This window comes from Mustela erminea, chromosome 3 (genome assembly GCF_009829155.1).
Source record: "Mustela erminea isolate mMusErm1 chromosome 3, mMusErm1.Pri, whole genome shotgun sequence".
NCBI lineage: Eukaryota > Metazoa > Chordata > Mammalia > Carnivora > Mustelidae > Mustela > Mustela erminea.
In genome coordinates, this window is record NC_045616.1 from 102692613 (window position 1) to 102706314 (window position 13702).

Genomic DNA, 13702 nt, shown 5'->3' on the forward strand with positions numbered 1-13702 from the left:
TTCTTCTTGCTGCCCACAGATGTCCAGCCTCTTGCCAGACTCCAGAACAGGGCTGAAAGGGTAAAAGAAGAACACCAGAGATAGATGGCTAAAGTGGGATTTGGGTGGTCTTTGATGCAGTCAGGCTGGGGTTCAAATCTTGACTCTATCTCTTGTGTTCTCTGGGATCTGGACAATTAATCTAAACTCCTTTTTCTTCATCGGGCAAAATGGGAAATAACAGATTCAATCAACATTTACTAAGAAACTCCAATGTGTCAGGCCACTAGAGAGCCATAAAAGCCATTTTATAATTTTATGCATTTTTATCATTTATGAATTTTGATCAATAATTTATCACTGAAGCAAGGGAGGATTTTATTTACTTTTTTTTTTTTTTTTTGCTTTGAGTAGCTTCCAAGCCCAGTGTGGAGCCCACTGTGGGGCTTGAACTCACAACCTTGAGTCTGAGACCTGAGCTGAGATCAAGAATCAGGCACTTACCCGAATGAGCCACCCAGGTGCCCCAGGGGAGGATTTTGGATGTGGGTCTGGAGCTAAATCCTGAACGGTAACTAGAAGTTACGTAAGCAGAAAGAGTTAGCAGTCCCCAGAAAAACAAAAAGTCATTTAAGGCCCAGCTATTTTCCATGACCTATGCCTAACTGGCTCTAGCTCTAGCATGCTTCTTGCAGAACTTCCTAGGAGGTGTCAGAATTACAGAGAAAAACAAAACCTCAACAGTTAAGGATTTTAAGGGAACAAAGAGAATGCAAAAATAGATTCTAGTTAAGCCAGGAAATGGCCTAACCATATCAGAAATAATAAATCAGGGGCAAAACTCCCAGGGCTGTTTCAAAGGTAAGCAAGGCCCTTCATTCCTTCCCTCAGATAAGGAGCCCAAGACCCAAACCAGTTTATACTGGCTCTCAGAGCTTGCCCCATAGCCCTTCCCCTTGCCCAACAGTTACCTCTGCTTCATTATAATGTTAAAATCCCCACCCAAGGAGAACGTCATTAATATAACATACAATGTTTACATAGGCATGTTTCCTTAAGACATGTGCACAACCTTATGCCCACGTCTACGTATAACGAAGAAACTCCCCTTTCTGAATATTCATTGTAACCCTAAGAAAAAACAAACAAACAAAACTATTCATCCCTACTTGGGGAGTCATGGACTTGGAAACTACTCCCTGTGATCTTATTTGCTGCACATAAACTTTCCTTTGTATAACAACACCTGGTGTAGTCTCTCTAACTCCCTAAGGAGCGAACTCACGTTAGGGTGGTTGCAGTTCGATCTGGAGTCTAAAACTCAATATGCCAAGTGGGGGCCTGGCAAGTTGGGGACACGAATGGTGCAGACTGGATGGGGAGCAGCCAGCCTCTGAGCTCCACGCAATGGATACTGTATCAGATCAGGGCCCCATGTAACTGGATGAAACATCTGGATTTCTCTGTGAAATCCCTGAAATTTTAAATGTTGGCAACAGACCTAGTAAAATTATGAAAACAGAAGGACAAACATAATCTGCCTGTGAACCAAATCTTGCTGGACTCCAGGCTGTCGTCAGTTTCCTTAGCCAGCTCCAGGTGAGAGGAAGGATGTTTCAGTCATTTGGAAATGCACTTGCAAAGTCAAGACCTTTGGAAGGGTAACCTGGTCAGGGAGCTGCATGCCACTTGGTTGGGCTGGAGCACAAGGGAGAGGCAAGGGCCCAGGGAGTAATCCATCAGACTTGAGACAGGTGTGCAGAGCAGCACCAGCCACTCAGTGAGGTCTTGTACGTGCCAGTTGACATCATGACTACCTCCGAGTGGGACAAACTACTGAATTAGGGACCAGAGCTCTGGTCCACCCCATCAGCATGAGGGTCCCAGCATGAGGAGAGAGCCATCCTACCACTGCTATTCTGCTGCTCAGTACATTAAACATAGGAAAGAATGGCAACAAGGGATTTATAGTTAGATGAATTTTATCTATAAAACAATGCAAATTCCCCTTGGAATCGGGAAACCTTTTCAACTGTTATTCATAAAAATTATTAATCAAAACAGCAAAAGCGGATTTACAAAGCTACATTATCAACAGCAAAACATGAAGAAGAGGAAATGTTTGGCAGACATCTTGAAAAGTTTCAAAGGAACACACACCAGGCTAAAGGTCTACAGGTAAACCATGCTTGCACAACAGGTTATGTTCACTCCTGCATTTTCTCAATAAGTTCTTCCTTATATTTGCCTTTCTCTTTTCCGACCTGTCGAGATTGTGCGTTCGAGAATTTTTTTCCAATCTTTGTCCAGCTTTAGCCTGGTGATAACCACCTGTTTTAGAGTAAGAAAACAGATCTTTTATTTTTTTTTTTTAAGGAAAGAATTTATAATTATTTTCTACCAAACAGCTTTTCCAAACAATAGCAGTTTGGGTTCCTTCTGCTACCCACCCTCCTACCACTAACTCCTAAGAGAGCCAGTTAGATAGTTTAGTGATATCAAATATTGTTTAGGCTGGGAAAATTATACTACCAACATGTTTCTCATTCGTCTATCACCCTTTGGTCAGCAAAATATGTTGTTTTTTAAACTTCTGCATTCTGACCAGCTACTGTATCATAGATCATAAGAATAAGAAAGACCCTCACCACTCGGCCCCTACCTCAAAGTGTGGAGGAGAAAGACCGTATAATACAGTGCATGAAATAGGAGTAAATAGGAGTACAAATGAAGAACAGCGATTCCACCAGGTGGGCGTGAGGGCCACAGGAACAGATGGTCGCTCTTCTCCCCCTGGACATCACCTGGTAGCAAAGTGATGCCCACAATACCTGGAACCCTCTTGCAACCTGCTCGAACACAGAGCCTTCACCAAGGATGACAAAACAGACAAGAAAAGAATCTGGGTCCTTGAAGGTATCACTAGGCCAAAGAACAGATCAAGCCTGCCTGACTTCCCTCTAGAAGCAGCTACAGAGCCGCTACCACTGCCCGGTCCCAGGCCATACCTTGCTCGGGTGAATGCCCACATGGACAGTTGTACCATTAGCTTTCTCATGCTGCACCTGCTCGATGTAGATGACATACTTCTTTCTGTACACCTGGACTACCTTGCCAATTTGCTGACCTTTGTAGTGTCCTCGAACCACCTAAAAGAAAACACAAAAGAGAATTCCTCCCCATTCTAACATGTGAATATCACCATGAAGAAACTAATTATCAGGAATACACAGACTAACATGTAACTTCTTGCACAAAAGCAGATTAACCCTAGCAGTCAAAAGTCAGCTATTTTTTGGCTATAAATCTGGTCTGTATTGTTCTAAGTCAGGTGAAAATTCTTCACCTGAATTTCTTTCTTATCTGAAACAAAAAATTCCTTGAACTAGAATAGCCACCACAGAACTAGTCCTGAGAGTAAAAAAGTATAACCACTGCACACCCAAAACTAACAGTCTTATATAACAATTCTACCTCAGTTAAATAAAAGGAAGTAAAATTTAAGAAAAAATATAATCATTCTCAAGGGATTAAATGGAGGATGGTTAAAGATACTCTACTGAGACTCTCCTGCAACCATTTAAAATCTGTGCTTTCGAAAAATAACTTATGACCTAGGAAAATGCTCATGATAGGACCTTTAGGGAAAAAAAAAAAAAAGAAAACAAAGCTTTATATGAAATACAGTGTGAATGTTGTATGCATATGTTTCAGGTATATGGCATATAACACAATGGAATGGAAATGTATCTTAAGTGTCAATAATGGTTGCCAGGAAGTAGGATTATGAATGACTTTTAAAGAAATGTATCATTCTTCCAAATCTCAAGATTTTCTTTTCAGTGTGGGGCTTGAGCTCACAACCTTGCAATCAAGACCTCAGCTGAGATCAAGAGTCAGATACTCAACTGACTGAGCTACCCAGGTGTCCCCAAATTTCAAGATTTCTATAATTAACACAAATATTTTACAGTCAGAAAAAAATTAAAATGTTAAATTTAAATCTCTTGGGCTCTTCTCACACACTAAAAATCTTACTCTCACTCCAACACTATTCAAGACCAACTAGAATATGGTTTCTCTGAAGGCACAAGCCTATTCAACAGGAGCCATAATAGAGTTGATGCTGATTTTAAGAAACATAAAGGAAATACCACATATAAAACGCTAGACTATCTCAACACTCCTAAAATGTCTATTTAGATTATTCAGCTTACTTACTAAGGTGATTTTCAGGTTAAAGAGAGAATAGCCATGCGTCACTGAAAATCCACCACTCTATATGACCAGAGACTCTCACATGGAAAAGTGTGTGAAAAAGTCCCTCTTGACCAACATCATCAAGACTGAAGAAAGAGATTAATAAATTAAGCCCAAAGGAACACCCTGATTAAAGAGAACTGGACAAACACTAGACCCAGCGAGGAGAGGGCTAGGACAAAACTAACCCCGCTGGCCTGGAAAGGGGAAGGAGAAGAGGCAAAGACGGTATCCAGAGTCTGGCTGAGCAACTGGATGGATGAATATGCCTTTCCCAGAGGCATGGAACATGGAGGAAGAAACATTTTATTTTTAATTTTTTTAAGATTTTATTTACTTATTTGACAGAGATCACAGGTAGGCAGAGGCAGGCGGGGGGGGGGAAGCAGGTTCGCTTTTGAACAGACAGCCCGATGTGGGGCTCGATCCCATGACCCTGAGATTGTGACCTGGGCTGAAGGCAGAGGCTTAACCCACTGAGCCACCCAGGCGCCCCAGGAAGAAACATTTTAGGAGAAAACAGTATAGTTGGGACCATGCAAAAAGTGAAGGAGCTTCATAGGCCAGAGTTTGAAGTGTATCGTGATATTCTAATGCAGAATTCCAATCACAGCTGGAAGACCAAATGGGTCCGCAATGAAGACCTGGGAGTCCTCCGAAGATGGCAACTCAGAGCCTAATTTTGTTCAGGGAGCTTGTGGTATGAGGGCAGACTGTAGAAATCTGAGGAAAGCCAACATTTTGGAAAGGCTTATGAGGAAGACTGAAGTGGCCACAGAAAATGGGTAACTGGGGGAATGTAGGGTACTACAGCCAAGGAAAGAATGTCAAGGAATGGTCATCTAGAGGAAGGATAAAGGAACAAATGTGACAGGCTGGTCACTGGTGATCATGGCTAGTGTGCTTCCAGTGGAACAGAGGGATGGAAGCTATTTACGTAAAGATAATGAATTCACCAGAGATAGGTCACTGAGGTCAGGCAACAAAAAAGAGAAATTCTCTGGCTTCATCTTAATGTAATGGGTAACAAGCAGTTAACCAATAAACAGGCAAATATGTAATCACTAACTGGAGTAGGGCACACAGAAACTTATTGGATCCTAACTATGGTGATGGCAACATGGCTTTTCATCTGCCAAAACTCACCTGTGCACTTTACTATATGTAAATCATGACTCAGTTTTATTTATTTTTCACTTGTGGAATCATTTAATAATTCACTGACGTTGTACAGAAGTACAATAATAAGAGCTAAGGGGAATGTTGGAGTGACTGAAGTTAACAGGTACAAAATCATGATTACATAAAGTTTCAGACTACAGAAGGGGGTGGGGGTGGAGATCACAAGTGTTGTAAAGAGAAAGGTATTCATTTGGTTCCGAAATGGAAAGGAGTGGCTCTGGGACAGACATACATTGTGCACGGGTGACCATAAGATCTGCAAAACTGCCCTGCTAGCTAGAGAGATCATTTAGTCGTCTGGGACAGGAACGAAAAGGCTTCCATCATTTGATAGCAAATGGAGGCTACTACAGATTTCTAAAGACAGTAATCTGTAAGAAATTGAGAAGCTAGAGACAAGGACTCTTGAAATAATCCGGATACAGAATAACCGGAGCTACAAATGAATGTAAAGATGACAGGCTGCATTAAAAAGCAGTCACTCCTGGGCACAGGATGATGAAGAAGGAGATGGGTTAGAGAAGGTTAAGCATACCATCTTGGAGGAAGCATGGGAAGGAGGGAGCTGCCAAGCACAAGGCAAAGCAGGGCCAAGCTGAAGTGTCCTTGCAAAGAAGATAATGAGTTCTAAAAAAACCAACCCCAAAAATAAGAGAACTGGCAAGAAGGAGCAGGAATTCAAACCAAATTGAATGTCCTGATCTAAAGGTGCACAGGTCAAAATAAATGCCACAATTACAAGGGGTGGGGGAGTAGTGTGCTGCAGAGAAAGAAGAACTAAGTGAGAGTAAAGGTTCACCAGCAAAAAGTGAAGGAGCTTCATAGGCCAGAGAACCGGCAAGCCCTCATCAAGGAGGACCTTGATATGGCCTTAATATAGAAGCCAGAAAGGACAGACATCTGGTGTGTGTCTCCTTGGCTGTCAGTCTTGGCTCCTCTGAGCTTATCCTGAACTCGCCTAGAATCCTCAAGAGTTCCCAAAGGCAGAAAAGTCATGTTCCTCTCATGAGCCCAGCTTTCAATCAGTGTCTACAGAGAATAGGTTTTAAAATTCTAACCTTGAGAGCTAGGGCAGAGATGCTATCCAACCTTGTTGAGATGCGGTGGGCAGTTTACATTATCTCAAAAGGCAGCTGGGACTTCAATCATTTTGCTTCAGTTTCACGAACAGAGTGGTGGAGTCAAAGCGCTGAGCTGGCTGAAGGTTGAAAGTATTTCCAGCTGTGATGCCCTGACTTGGCACGCCTGTTCTGGTACCACACCTGGATCCTGGACTCAGGGAGCAGGGTGAGTGCAGACAGGTGCTGGCACAGGCGGATGTCGGGGTACATGGGTGGGAGGAAGACGAGCTCCAGCAGCTAAAGGTGGACCCAGTATGCCTCAGTTTAAAAAGAAATAAAATCAAATTGTATTCACTGCCAGGAAGCAAATATATGTAGAAGGTATAATGATACCATGTTGATTAATGTATCTGGGAAGGCTTTTCTGGGCAACTGACATATAACATTTGAAAATGAGAAGTCAGGTAAAGGGGAGAAGGAAGAGCACTCCAGGCAAAGGGAGCCTTCTGGGCAAAGACCCTGAGGGAGGAAAGATCAAAGCATATTTAAGGACCTGAAAAGGCCAGTGTGTCTGAAGAACAGAGCATATGGAGGCATAACAGGCTGAAACGAGGCTGGGCAAGCAGACCAGGACTGGGACACACGAGGCCTTGCTGTCAATGATTTTAGATTTATAATAAGCAGTCAAGCACCAATGATAGGTTCTAAGCAGAATCTAATTTGCAAAAAATGCCCCTCTGTGAAGAATACCTGACCAGGGTAAGAGTGAAAGCTGGAGTGTCTTGAACTAAAACTGGAAATGTAAAGAAATGGTCAGAATTAAGACTTATTTTAGAGACAGAATCAACAAAATTAAGTAAGAGATTAGACGTGGGTTAGGAAGAGAGAGACATTAGGGAGAACTGAAAGGTTTATGACACAGGCAAGTGAAAAAGTGTTGCCTATTGAAATGTGAAAGATGGGAGAAAAAGCAGATTAGAGACAGTGTTCCAGTCAAGAGTACTTCCAGACTGAAAGCTTGAGACGACTATGAGGTTTGCATACGTAGTTAGATCTGCAGGCCTGTGCTCTGGACAGTAGTTTGGGCTGGGATATAAAAAAGGGACTTGTTAGCACAGGGCAGACGTTTAGATCTTGGAATAGATATTATCACCCAGGGAGGCAATGTATGCAAGATGAGATGTTAGACCACGTGCACACCCTGACAAACTCCAGCATTCAGAGATCAGAGGAGACGAGCAAGGGAATCTGAGAAGTCAAAAGTAAACTGAGCCTGAACGGTCACGGAAACCAAAAAGTCAGACTATTTCAAGAAGGCAGTGCTACCTATGCCAAATGCTGCTGAAAAAGTCAAGCATGAGACCAAGATGTGTCCACTGTATTTATTTATTTTTTTTTTTAAAGATTTTATCTATGTATCCGACAGAAAGAGATCACAAGCAGGCAGAGAGAAGAGGAAGCAGGCTCCCCGCCGAGCAGAGAGCCCGACGTGGGGCTGATCCCAGGACCCTGGGACCACTACCCGAGCTGAAGTCAGAGGCCCCAACCCACTGAGCCACCCAGGCGTCCGGGTCCACTGGATTTAGTCACAAATAGGTTACTGGTGATCTCAGCCGAAAGCAGCCTTCTATTAGGTAGTGAGATACAGATCAGGCTGGAGAGGGTCTAGGCATAAATGGGGAGGTGAGGAAGTGTAGGCAAGTGTTTTGAGTAAACTTTTGAGTAGGGCAGCTACTACTCTGTAGTAGTAGCTGGAAGGAAATGGGAGGCCTGGAAGAGAATCTAAACTTTCCAGTTTTCTTGCAAAATCAAGAATCTGACAATAGGGAGCCTGCATTTCCCATGGTAGCGGTGGGCTGAAGGTACACGACAATTTTCTTTAAATGAGGCATGAGCTTTCCAGTTGCTCTTTTCTTGCCATCAGCCAACATCTCTTTTTTAATGTGCCTACCTAGCCCTTCTAGGCATTTGCAATTCCCCCATTCTAGAACACGTCTGATGGGAAGGACCCAGAAGAGAAGTTACTGTTGAACATACCTCTCAACTATTCTTCCCACTCTATTCCTGTCATTCCCTCAGGCCAAATTATCCCCTGGTTTCAAGCTTCTCCTCAAAATGTTCCTCGAAGCTTTAAAGCGTCCCAGTGCCCTGGAAGATACCCCAAATCCCGTAGCCTTACCCCCATTTCATTCTCTAAAACAATGGTTCTCAATTAGGGGAAAGGGACGGGTGAATTTGGTCCCCAGGGACATTTGGCAACACCTGGAAATGTTTTTGTTTGTCACAAATGTGAGGAGGTACTACCGGCATCTAGTGGGGAGAGGTCAGGGATGCAGCTAAACATCCTACCATGCACAGGAAAGCTCCCCACAACAGAGAACTATCCTATCCAAGATGTCAACAGTGCTGAAGCTGGGAATCCCTGCTCTAAAATGTTGAGCTCCATGCGACAGGTGCCTAGTCAGTCCTGCTTACTGCTAGTGTCTAGAACAGTGCCTGGTCCCTTCAATACTACTTCAAGGAGTTAATCTACCCCCTCAATCAGTCATCCCTCGCTCTCTCTTTCTTACCACACATCCGAAGCTCTAGGAAGAACAAGACAGCTTCACTTTCTCACAAGGATTGTTCTCTTTCATAAGTTCATGCCTCCGACTTGCTGCTTCCCTAGTCTCTCTGCCAAATCCAGTACCACCCAACGCCCAGCCCCTGCTAAACCCAATACTACAGAAACATTCCTCGTTATCATGGCACTTTCTCCCGGAGAATCTGGTTCCCAAGAGCCACCCTGAGCAATGCCTGGGAAACTTGCAGCCAGGGGACTAAATCTAAAAGCAAAGTTTTGCTTGACTAGTATACAACTTTTCTTAAACAGTCATTATTATGGGGGCACCTGGGTGGCTCAGTGGGTTAAAGCCTCTGCCTTTGGCTCAGGTCATGATCCCAGGGTCCTGGGATCAAGCCCCGAGATTGGGCTCTCTGCTCAGCAGGGAGCCTGCTTCCTTTCCTCTCTCTGCCTGCTTGTGATCTGTCAAATAAATAAAGAAAATCTTAAAAAAAAAAAAAAAACCAAACCAGTCATTATTATTAAGGGATTGCATCTGAAAGCTCTACGTTAAGCCGGGTAGGCACATTGGTGGCTGTAGGCTCCATCTCCAGTCCGATACATCTGCCGGGTAACATTAATTGCCACGGTCCTGAGGGCATGAAAGTCTACAACTTCCCTACGTCCTAGGGCACATGACATTCTTAGGCGGCACCAGAGCGACACGCAGCTGGGTAACGAGAGCCTGAGGGAGACCAACCTGGACGTCGTCGTCCTTGCGGATGGGCATGGAGCGAACGTTGTACTTCTGCCTCAGCTCCTTGGAGTGGGGAAGACATGATCTTCCTGCGCACGCGAGGGCGCATTGAAGTGGCGTTTGCGGTTTTTGCTGCGGTCCAAGGTAACCAAGGGGTTGAACTTCATGCTGACCGTCTGCAAAGAGAGGCGTGGGAAGGAGGAGGAGGGTGCTCAGTTGGGTACCAGGGCCTGCTCTCCATCCAAGACACTCCTCCCCATCGCTGCACAGGGACTCTGCGGGAGGTGGCCTCGGGTGGAGGTGACTGAAGGAGGAGAATCGGGGAAGCGAAGGGTCTGGGTGTTACAGAGTAAGGCAAGCTTGGGGAGTGCCCGCCTGACCAGAGGGGCCATAGGAAGAGGGCGGCACTGGGACCTCGAGGCTGACTGTGGGAGGAAGATTCGAGCAGGACAAGAATGCCGGGTCAGAAGTCACGCAAAGAGATCCTTCCAGAACGTGGGGGAAGGATCCACAGGGCGGAGAGCTTCTCTCTCGGACAAAACACCACCCTCTACTCACCTTTAGCGCCCGTTAGGTTCGGGCCCTGAACGCGCAAGGCCGGAAGTGAGGGCTTCCTTGCCGCGCAAGAGAAGAAAGGAAGCGGAGCCCCCTTCCCGTCGGAGCGAGACTGGGTGGCGCCCCCTGCGACTTGGGGTGGGATCGCAGCGCCCCATTCCAAGGGGGCCAGTTCGGGGCTGTGGGGCTTCCGGGGTCCCGCTAGGACCCACGAAGAGTTGGCTCCGCTGGGGAGAAGAGGCATACTTCTCTAGGGCCTGCATTAGAGACCTAGTAGTGTCTCAAAAATAGACTCACTAGAGTCTCTTTCTTATTCCAAACTCTTTCTTTGCCTCTTCTTACCCTCCCTTGAGGTGATTTAGCTGTGAAATGTTAGTTGTTGGATGCTTTGGGCATTCATGATGATCCAAACGCAGTCCGCTGACTTGCTCCTTCAAAATCAGAGAAGCTTGTTCAAAATGCAAATTTTTGTGATCCATCACAGTCCTTTGAAACCAGGCAGTGATAGGTCCAGGTTTTAAAGCAAGCAGTCCCCTCCTCCCGCCCACCCAAAGATTTTGAGGTGCAACAATGTTTGGAGATTGTGAGAACCAACAGCCTGGTCTTGCAAAACTTTCCCCCAGTTTTTTAGTCCTTCTGGGTGATGGAGGGAAAAGGTTGGGGTTCCAAGCCAAGAAAGAATTCTTGAGATGTCTTTAGTGCAAAAAGGTGATTTTATTAAAGCACAAGGACAGAACCCATGGACAGAAAGAGCTGCACTGGAGTCCTGAGGAATGGCCGATTATAAACTTTCAAGCTTGGAGGGGGTCAGGGGTAGCATAAGTCTCTAAAGAATTTTGGAAGCGGGACACCTGTGTGGCTCAGTGGGTTAAAGCCTCTGCCTTTGGCTCAGGTCATTATCCCAGGGTCCTGGGATGGAGCACCGCATCAGGCTCTCTGCTCAGCAGGGATCCTGCTTCTCCTCCCTCTCTGCCGGCTTCTCTGCCTACTTGTGATCTCTGTCTGTCAAATAAATAAATAAAATCTTTAAAAAATTTTTTTTTTGGAAGCAAGGTTACCAGGACCTTGAGGGGCCTAGATATTATGGGGGAAAGGTCATTTTTTGACTAATAAAACCTTAGTCATGAGACCCTTCAGCTGTATATAATGGGCCTTATGCTTGGGGAATGATAACCAACACGCGTCTTGTGGGGGAGAGGGGTAGAGATAAAGGAAGTTTCCAAAGCAATTTTTATATGTTGAAGTAGACTTACAGGATCCTGGGGGTAGGGCTAAGGTTGCCTTTTGCCCTCAGCAAAGTATTAACATCGAGGCAATTGAGTCCCTAGAGAAATGTCACTCTGCCTGTTTAAAGACTTGCCGGTGGGCTGTGAGTAGTAAGGAAATCTAATAATTTTTCTTCTGCCTTTGTTTCCCACATTACTGGGGAGGGGTTGTAGAATCAGACCTGGACCCAAGTGCCTCTTCATGTGGCTGGATGTTGGGGAGATGCCTCCATGTTTCTGAGCCTCAGTTTTCTCATCTGTAAAATGGGGATGATCTTAGCAGGTGACTCATACAGTTGTTATGAGGGTTAAATGAGTTAGTCCATTGGGAGTGTTTAGAATTCACTTACAGTAAGCCGTTATTCCTAATGAAAGAAGAGGGGCTTGCTCCAGGACAGCCCTACATTGGGGCCTCACATCCATGAGTCCTCACTTTCAGACCTTGGCTATTAAGTCCCAGTGACACAAACTGTAAGCTTTCTGTTTGATGTAAACACATTCCGCGTACCTTGCGGGGGGAACCCTCCCCCCAGACTCTGAAGCAGGATCTCACCTGCAGGCTAGTGCGGCCCTGCCCTGACCTCCCAAGTCTGCCCTGCACTCCTGAGTCTGCCCTACCCTCCCGAGTCTGCCCTGCCCTACCCTGCCCTCCCGAGTCTGCCCTGCCCTGCCCTACCCTGCCCTCCCGAGTCTGCCGTGCCCTACCCTGCCCTCCGGAGTCTGCCCTGCCTTGCCCTGCTCTGCCCTCCCCTCCAGAATCTGCCCTCCGGAGTCTGCGCTCTCTGGCGGGTGCCCTTCGCTTGCCCGTCGCGCCCCGCCCAGTGGTATCCGGACTCCGCCTTCCCCCACGGGAAGACCGCCCCCAGGGGCGGCCCCCGCCCCACGTACTAAAAAGGCTAATTAGGCTACTGGAAATGAAAGGTCTTGCTGTGGGGGTGACTCCCAGTGTGGGATCGACTCATTTATCGATAGAATTGATTCATTCATTCAGTTCACATGTATCGAGCTCCTACTTTGTGGCACATAGCAGACAGAACGTTTTGTGGTGCTCAGTTAACGGAGGGACACCCTGAAATTCAGAGAAGAGCTTGTCTTGCCAGACTCGGGCAGGTCCCCTGCTCTCCGTTTATTAGTGTCTTCAGGAATATGGTGATACACTTGTTAAACACCAGCATTTACTCATACTCATGATGAACCCGGGCATCTGCCATGGTCCCTGAACCTGCTGGGTCCTATTTTAGGTCTCATTCCAGACCGCCCCCCACCCCAACCCTCCACCCCGCTCGCGCACGCGCGCAGTGTTGGAAACTTCTGGCTCTCAGACTTAGGGACAATGGCCAACACTTCGGCTGTTTGGAGAAGCTATGGCAGCAGGGTAAGCGGTGTGAAACTTATTGAGGCAATAGCAATTGAAAGGCCGTCAGGCTCCCAGAGTGAGGAGGTTGGGGGGTAGGCGAGAAGCCTAAGAAAAGAGGATCTTAAATGCCTTCACCACAAAAAAAGAAATGGCAATTGTGGAGGTGATGGAACTAAGCCACTACGGTAGTCATTTTGGAATACCTGAGTCTATCAGCTCAACTTTGTACACATTAAACTCCCAGTATTATAGGTCACCATGAGGACAGACCGTTACAACCCAGGATAATCAAGTTATGTTTATGATCTCCCAGGGCAGGAGTTGTTTGTTTGTTTGTTTGTTTTTTAAGATTTTATTTATTTGACAGAGAGAGAGAGAGAGATCACAAGTAGGCAGAGAAACAGGCAGAGACAGAGAGGAAAGCAGGCTTCCGGCTGAGCAGAAAGCTCGATGCGGAGCTCGATCATGACACCAGCAGAAGGAAGAGACTTAACCCCCTGAGCCACCTAGGCACCCCACAGGGAGGTGTTTCTTTACACCCCTCACCCCACACTCAGTAAAATGAAGACAGGTGCAATGACATAACCAGTTAAGATCTTGAGAGCCACTCTAATGAGGCTTGGTGGGATAGGCTACTATCTTGCCTCATGTCCACCCTTAGAAGCATGCACAGCAACTGGTACAGAACTCAGAGGCCGAGGACAGTGCTAGCACAGAGGAAATGCCTGGGGAATATTTTTGTGT

At 45.9% G+C, this 13702-nt stretch overlaps 1 protein-coding gene across 1 annotated transcript; it reads right to left on the reverse strand.

The window, feature by feature from the left end:
* Positions 1-1943: 1943 nt before the first annotated feature.
* On the reverse strand, positions 1944-9957 carry RPL26L1 (ribosomal protein L26 like 1). The gene is given in 6 exon segments (XM_032334902.1): positions 1944-2256; positions 2258-2310; positions 2988-3128; positions 9785-9851; positions 9853-9879; positions 9881-9957. Coding segments are annotated over 6 exon segments (426 nt in total). The 5' UTR covers positions 9949-9957; the 3' UTR covers positions 1944-2186.
* Positions 9958-13702: the final 3745 nt, after the last annotated feature.